The 8,173-nt window shown below is 47.1% G+C and overlaps 1 protein-coding gene across 2 annotated transcripts in view; it reads left to right on the top strand.

The window, feature by feature from the left end:
• Nucleotides 1-198: 198 nt before the first annotated feature.
• The window catches only part of MTMR14 (myotubularin related protein 14), a 31,303-nt gene continuing 23,328 nt past the window's right edge, over nt 199-8,173 (top strand). Inside the window, exons 1-7 of one of the 2 annotated variants that reach the window (XM_033071349.2) lie at nt 199-385; nt 461-606; nt 4,915-5,023; nt 6,045-6,120; nt 6,837-6,897; nt 7,448-7,570; nt 8,093-8,166. In XM_033071349.2, coding sequence (XP_032927240.1) covers nt 257-385; nt 461-606; nt 4,915-5,023; nt 6,045-6,120; nt 6,837-6,897; nt 7,448-7,570; nt 8,093-8,166 — 718 coding nt within the window. In that variant the 5' untranslated portion in view covers nt 199-256. The remainder of the gene's footprint in view (nt 386-460; nt 607-4,914; nt 5,024-6,044; nt 6,121-6,836; nt 6,898-7,447; nt 7,571-8,092; nt 8,167-8,173) is intronic. The other variant, XM_033071350.1, reaches the window with a different exon arrangement.

Genomic DNA, 8,173 nt, shown 5'->3' with positions numbered 1-8,173 from the left:
TTGGGCACCGCCCTGGGCACGCCAGGCAACGCCACGGTCGGACCCACTCGCGAGGCCTGACAGCGTTTGCCGCGTCTCTGCCGGTCCAAACGCGGAGCCGGAGCATAGCCCGGTACCCCCGGAGCCGGGCTCGGTGTCCCGGGGCGGAGCGCGGCGCGCCCCGATGACGCCAGGAGCGGGCGGAAGGGGCGCGTCGCGGGCGGGCGGAAGCGACGGGCGGGACGATGGGCCCGAGGCGGCGGTGAGCGGCGCGGCCATGGCGGCGGCGGCGGCCCGCGGCTGCCCCCCGGCGGGCTCCGGGGACCGCGCCCTGGCCGAGCTGCTGCTGGAGTTCTCCCGGGCACAGTACCGCGCCAAGGACGGCGGCGGTGCCGCCGCTGCCAAGGTGAGGGCACGGTGGCTCGTGGGGCGCGGGGAGCGGGGACCGGCGCGGCGGGCATTGAGCAGTGGCTCTGTGCAGGTGGAGCGAATCGAGCGGCGGTGCCTGGAGCTCTTCGGCCGCGATTATCGCTACAGCGTGATCCCCAACGTGCACGGCGAGATCTGCGCCCACTACCCGCGGCACATCGTCTTCCTGGAGCGCGACGCCGGCGCCAGCCGTGACTCGTAAGGGCCCCGGTTCCCGTGTCCCGTCCCGTGCAGGTGACGCCCGGCGGAGTTTCTGTCCTGGGAGCTTCCGCGCCTGGCGCTCCGAGGCTCCCGCCGGCCGGGGGAAGCCCTGCGGGCTGCGCTGCGCTAATTATAGCCGGTGGTGTCAGCCGCTCCCGGGACTCCCCTCGCTACCTGCTGGGGCTGCCGAGCTCCCGTGGGGCTCCTTCCAGGGCTCTTGGGCCGCCTTGGTGAAAGTTGCCAAGCTGAGCCTGTTACTCGAGGAGTGCTGCTCCGGGGCAGCTCCGCTGCATGTGGCCCTGGAGTAAACCTGAGTGCAGCATTGGTTCCTGGTGATTGTTGTGTTGCAGCTCACCCGAAGACTCAGGCTAGGGAGCAAGCCTGTGTAGTGCTGGCCCTGTCTTGATGAAGTCCCTGTGGTCTTACAGCGAGGCCTCTGATGTGGGAAATTTTAGTGTGTAAATCATCTGATAGGGGCTAGGCAGACAAGACAGTCTAGACAGATATTTCTGTCATTCCGGGTTATTTCGTCTCTCCCCACCATGGTGAACGAGTCAGTGGGTGCTGAGGTTTAGTGAGCTAATGGGAAATGCTTGTTTAGTTTGGTGCACATCTGAGCCAACACATCTCTGGACTTTGACCCACAAGCTCAGGATCATGATCCTCTTGCTTCTGGCTGAGTATGAGCTGCTCATTCCAGCTCCAACCACAGCCTCTCATTTTTACTTTTTCTTTCAACAAAACATAATGCAGTTTTTTGGTCTTGACTGTGTGTCCATGACAAGAGTAATGTGCTCAAAAGGAGGATCAACAAGTCCTTCTCACATGTCCAGCTGCTTTGCCTGAGGAAGGAAAACCATCAGCTGCCGTGCTGGCACGTAGGCTGGGTGCTATAGGAGGGGGTCTTTGGAAACCAGCCACAACTGACTGCCAGGTGGGAGAGTTTCTGCCTAACAGTTGGATGAGATTAGAAAATACTAAACTCCTTGCTGCAGAAAAACAGGAAACTGAAGTTTGAAGCTGTTAAATGTAACTAGGGGAAGCTTTAGGGAAGAGAAACTGAATGCTTCTGCTTTTCCTGCTCTTGCAAGAGGAAAGGATGCTTAATTTTTCTGACAAGTATTCAAAACAGGAGTACTTACACTTAATGCCCCATTTTCTTCTGTGACCTTTGCAAGCCAGCAGTAGTAATTAATTGTATTTATACTGATTCTTGTCAAGTTTTGATTTACTGTTCCAAAGAGAGTCACAGAAATAGGCTACACTCCATCGTCGATATCCTGATTTCAGGGTGATGATTTTTGTAAAAGCTGCCAAGTGATTTTTAGACAAATGCAGGTTTTAGTTTAAACATTTTATTCCTATGAAATAGAGACCATTGCACCTCTTGTGTTATGGAAGGCAAGAACCTCTTCCAGTGAGCAAGACACTCCACCTAGGACCAAGTCTCTTTGCCTGCCTCTTGTGGAACCACAGAATGGTTTGAGTTGGAAGGAACCTTGAAGATGACCCAGTTCTGACCCCCCCTGCCATGGGCAGGGATAACTTCCACTAGATCAGGTTGCAGAGGGTCCCATCCAACCTCACCTTGAACACTTCTGGTTTTATCTTTGTAATGTTTTTAATCAGCTGGTGAGATCTACTTGAAGCTTCACACCTCCAAGAATACTGAGGTGCTTTGGAAGCAGTTTTCACAGCAGTTTCACTCTTTACCGTCATTCCTGCTAGTACAGCTGCTTCTAGAGCCGTGTAGGGAAACAGCAAAAAATTGGTATTTTTAACCCAAGTCAGTTCATTCTACAGCTGGGCAGCTGAGGGAAAAAAGGACGTTGCTTGATCAAAGTTTGCTAACAATACTCAGAAATCCAGGCAGGTGCAGGAGGAATTCTGTGTGTTTTGAACCTTTTTCTGTAGATTTTGTTCCTATTTATGCTGCATTTAATCACTAGTTCCTGTAAAAGCATTACACCTGTTCTTCAGAGCAGCTTCCCTCTTGCTACAGGAGTCTTGCTACAACTGTGTTTATTTACCATGTTCATCTGTTGCATTACTGGGGGTGGTTATTGAGATGAGAAGATCCGAGAGCTTATTTGTAGCACAACCACGACTGATGGCAGAGCGTGTCTGTCCAGTGTGTGTGCAGGTTTCCCAAGGAGCAGGCATGGTGTGCCTGGGAGAGGGGCTTATCCTTCCATGTCCCCAGCAGGGTGCTGGGCTTCCCTTTCGCTCTCTGTCCTGGGCTCCTGCCAAGCTGCTCAGTCTCATTCCCAAGTGCTGCAGAAACCTCTCCAGGGAAGTGCAGTGAGTGAAACCTGCTGTGTTGTCTCAGTTCCTGAAGAGACACTTCTCTTATAATTTCTGATCCTTCAGGTATTTCATTTTTGCTGATTCTCACCTTCTGGACTTGGAAGCAGTGCCATGGAGCTATTTTGGTAACACTGCATTTAAGTTATTTTTTCCCTCCTTTTTGCTTTTGCAAAGGAAACATCAAGGGAACTGGAGCAGAGTGCAGGATATGATATGTCTCTTAAGTGCACACATTAATTCAAAAACAGCCCCATTTAAAATCTGTGCATCAGAATCTTTTGAGTTTCAAAATAGTTTGGTGTTGGGAATTACACATGAAGGCATCTTTTCTTACACTTGCTCACATTTCCCTGCCTTTCCAATTAGCACCCTCATGTTCACATAGTTTAAAGAAGATTAGCTTGGGTTTTTGTTTTTTAAATTCTGTTATATGTTAAAGGTTTTTGGAGCTGGACAGCAAAATAATTGTATATGCAGGAAAACATGAAAAAACTTAAATCACCACTAATGAACTCTGAGAACCAAATTCTTTAAAGAAAAAAAAGCTTTTGAAAGTCTTGTTTTCTGTTTCCCTGCTTCCACTGGCATCACCTTGAATAATATTTTCCTTAAAGAGATAGATTTCCATTTTAATAACAGGTTAATTTTTTAATCCTTCCCAGAATGGCAGCTGCTGGTACATTGCTCCACACTCTCAATGATTCTGAAGTTTAGCAACTTTCATTAACTTCCATTGTAAAGATATTAATTTGTTCTCAGGCCAGTGTTGTCCTTCACCTTTGAGTTCTCCTCCTCTGTTGTACTCTCTTTCACCCTGATGCACATATTGCTATGCATCTGCTCATCTTCATCTGCTCTTGCCATCAGACCCTGGTGGTTTCTCTTGCAGCACAGGCTGTCCCTTGGCCATCCTACTCATCTTCCTGTGCCTTTGCAGGCAGGGCTGGGTCACTAGAATCAGATGCTTTATCTCAGTTGAGAGCCTGTGCTCTGCATGGTAATGCTGGTACTTCTGCATTTCTCTAGGGAATTTCCTGTGATCTTATTTTTCCCCTTTTTCCAAATTACCATGTTGATAATATATTAACATCCAGAGATCAGGCAGTTCATCTGGCTCTTCCTCTGTGCTCCATTACTCAAAAGGGCTAACTGGAAATTCTTACTAATCGTCTCCAGGTGCGTGGCCATGCAGTTTTGTATGTCTGGACCTCACCTGGTTTCTAATGTACCCCTCTGGATGCTTCTTCAATTCCAACTCTAGTCCTCTCTGCATCGACAGTTTCTCCTGGAGGTCTGTGTAGCTCAGAAGTGAGTTTGGATTCCTGTCAAATATGAGCTGATACTTGGACAAACTGAAGCAATTTTCACATGTTTCCAAAATGTATCCTGATGTGAAACAGAATTCCATTTTAACTTCCACAAGAATATGAGACAAAATGTAGTTCTGTAGATGCAGCTGACATTAATCTAAGTACCTTGCTCAACCCACTACCTGATTTAGTTGTTTAATTACCTGGCAACACAAATGCTTGAGGATCATGGAGTGTTCAAGATTTCATTTTCTATTATATTTCTTTTGTTCTTGCAAAACTATCACTCTAATAGTGAATTCGCTGTGATGATAGTGTTGAGCTGCTTTTGAATGGAAAGGGAAGAAAACAGAATATTTATTTTTGTAGACACTGGCTGTCCATCCCTAGTAATCCACGTGTTAGTCTGTGGCAGACCCTGCTGATGATGGTCATATTGCCAGTTCCTGATGGTTCTGTCACATGCTGTGCACTGATCTTTCAAAATAAAGTAAAAGAGTCAGAAAAGTGTCCACATATGTTGTACAGCAGCAGAAGCAATTCTCAAAGAAGTGTCTTCGTGCTTACTAACTTCAGAGCTGACTTCTAGGGAAGGGGATGGGATTGCAGCCCAGGGCGTCTGTGGTGGCTTTGCTGAAAGAAGTGTGAGAAGATACTCTGTGTACTGACCTGAATCTCTTCCCACTAGGTGTGAGAGCAATGTGCAGGTTGGCAAACTGCAGGACCTCATCAACCGGAGTAAGATGGCCAGGTGTAGAGGACGCTTTGTTTGCCCAGTCATTCTCTACAAGGGAAAGGTAAAGCTTCATGGGTTACCTGTCTTTACAGAGAAAATGACCTTTCTCTCTGCCATTTGAATTGATCTTCAGTCACTTGTCACTTTTCCAAATGGTGTAAAAATCTGTGCTTAGGTTCAAGCAGGCAGCCTGTAGTAGCAGGTAGCATTTGCTGTCTAGGCTACAGAAGTTGTCTTTGAGCACTTCAGGCTGTTCTCCCCCACCAAGTCATGATCCTTGCACAAAAGGGCTAACTTTTTTTTTTTTCTCCTATGTATGTCCCTTCTGAAGTCCTTAGATATCTGGTGTTTCAGAGGGGAAAGATAATTATTGTCCCTGTTTGTCCCTTACTCTTCCCAGCAGCTCCCTTTGAGTAACTTTTCTCTCTCCGGAGAAGTTTCCTTTGTCTGTTCCCTCGGGATACAAGATTGCATAAATGGTCTTATGAATGTGGGCTTGTCTGCAAGGGGATCTGTAAGAAAGTGAAATTAGATTCATTTTTATGTGAATTACTTAAACTGTGTTGAAGTCCTGTAGGAATAGTCTAATTTAGAATTTAAGTAGCTTAATTCAGATTTCTTAGCTGAATTTAGAAACACTGTATGAATAGCAAAATCATTCCTGTGACAGTTTTAATATATCTGGACCGAAGCCATCATGGGCTGCATCTGCTGACCTTTTTCTGCAGGAGTGAACTGCCCAGAGTCATCTTGGAACCATCCATAATCTCATCCAGAGGAATGTGGAAATAAGGCTCAAGCAGGGCATTAACAGAGCATGTGTTGCTAACTTGGCAGGAACTGACTGTATTAATGCATTGGAGTACTGGAGGTGAAAATATGATTTAAAAACTAGCTGCAGATAAAGGCACTTGGGAGTTTGCTGTGTTTGGAGAGCTCTGTCTGGACCAGGGTTGCAGGGCAGACAGCTGAAAGGTGATAGCTGTAGGTACCAACCCTTTCTATGTAACCTGCCAGCAAATAGGCATGATAAGGGAAGGACTCTTGGAGCCTGTGTGATTAATGAAAAAATCTTCCTCCAGCATATTTGCAGATCAGCAACACTGGCCGGCTGGGGAGAGCTCTACGGGCGCACTGGCTACAACTATATATTCTCTGGTGAGTGAGGAGCCTTTTGTGACTGTCTGCATGGTAAGGCTGGTCAGTGCTGGCACAGAGACCTACACGAGGCCAAGCTGTTCCCAAGAGCAGTGAGAGCTCTAGCATGGGCTGCTTGTATCAGGCTTAGCATAACAGGGCAAAGGCTGAAACCTCGTGTCCCATTTCCAAGCACTGTACCACAGGACAGTGCCACAGCTCGTAAGAGCCTCAGTGACAAAAGAGCTTGAGGTTGAAGAGTGAGTTATAGGAAACATGTAGGTAAATAAAGGCTTCCCAGAGGATTCAGGGTACCAATTCCCAAACGCTGGGGATGGGAATAATGGAGGAAAGAGGATGAGAACTTGCTGATGCTTGACTAACCATTGGGAATCAATGCTGCTAATGGTGAGATGTACTGGACTCCAGGGGAAGCTCTTCAGGGGAGTAGTGGGTATCTGTAGTGTGGGAGTTGAAGCTTGGCTTAAAAAAGCACTGCGTACCGTTTTTGAGGTGTCCTCTGGCTGCAAGTCATGGGTTTGACCTGCTCAGGTACTTTGCAATGACAAGGAAATAGTGGGCTACATTAGAAAACAAAATTTTCAGGAAGAGGAGATATGGGGAACCACACTTAAATGTGAAGAGAAACCATGACCTTTTTGTTTGTGTACATACCTTGTTAGCTTGGGGATCAAGTTGGTTTACAAAAGCTTCAGTTCTCAATGCCTTTCTTGCAGGAGGTTCTGATGATGCTTGGGCAGATGCAGAAGACATTTCTGAGGAAGACTCTGCGCTTAGGTTTGTATGCATCATTAGGATGAGGAAAAGGGAGTTTGGACATAGAACTGAGTGACTGAGCCAGTCAGGTTGCTCTTTTCTAGTTTGGGTTTTGGGCATAGGCTTTAGACCCATCACCAGGCTCAGGGTCTTACTTTCCTTGCTTTTGGAAAAGAGTCTTGAGTATTAATGGCTGGCTGAACCTAGCATAGCTGAAGCCTGCTAATTACCAGAGGGAAGGGCTGGAGACAGGAATATGTAGAGCCATTAAAAAGGTATTTGAAGGACAAGGATGTGTTTACTTAATCAAAAAGTACATCTCCAGGCTGTAGAAATTGTGCATTATGTGTTTGTTGCAAAATGGAGTGAGATGTGAGAAGGGACCATGAGCACAAAGCTTACAGTGTCAGTTTGCAGAGTCTGACTCAGACCTGGGGAGAACAAGGCTCGTGGTGTGCTGCTTATGGCTAGAAGTGGTTCAAGGAAGAACTGTGGCTCAGCTGGGAAGAATCAGACTCTCAACTTGGTCACTCTTCCATGCTCACCTTTCTTGCCTCATTCTGTCTTGCAGAAATGCAGATACCCAGCTGTTTGACAAGGTCAGAGGACACGACATCAAGCTGCTTCGATACCTGTCTGTCCGATACATCTGTGACCTGATGGTGGAAAACAAGAAGGTGAAATTTGGCTTGAAGTGAGTCTGCGTTCATTTGTTTTTGTGCAGGCTTTGGTTTGCAGTGAGTGTAGCCCTTACATGGGAATTGCTGTCAGGTGTGCACTCCTGGGAGCAGTCCCTGGAAGAATTCTACAGCAGGATAGGTTAGTTGATGTTGTAAAGAAAACCCCAAGGTTTTAGGTGACAGAAAACTGTATCAATGGGCAACATAACTGCTTTAATCTGTCTTCTGCAGTCTGAATGGCTTTTTCCCTGTAGAACTTATAGTAATGAGACAGTCACCCCTTCAGAAGGGAAACAGCAAAGGAGCCCTCTGTGCATAGGAGCAGAGGGAGATGTTTCTCCGACTTAACTCAGAGAAAAGCTTTTGTGATTTTGGGCTGTACCTATTTATGTGGAAGTGCTGGGTATGTTCTGCCTCTGCTGACAGCTGAATGAAGTCATAGCCCAGGGAGATGCAACAGGTAGTTTTTTTGGGTGCTGGTGTCTGTGTGAAGAAGACTCTGTAAATATGTGCTGTTCTCCTCTTGTCCTGTGCAGTGTGACGTCTTCTGAGAAGGTGGACAAAGCTCAACGTTACGCTGATTTCACGCTTCTCTCCATCCCATATCCAGGTACAGG

This window comes from Catharus ustulatus, chromosome 13, assembly GCF_009819885.2.
Source record: "Catharus ustulatus isolate bCatUst1 chromosome 13, bCatUst1.pri.v2, whole genome shotgun sequence".
In the NCBI taxonomy this organism is placed as follows: domain Eukaryota; kingdom Metazoa; phylum Chordata; class Aves; order Passeriformes; family Turdidae; genus Catharus; species Catharus ustulatus.
The sequence above is the reverse complement of the archived record's forward strand: the minus strand, read 5'-3'. Positions and strand labels throughout refer to the sequence as shown.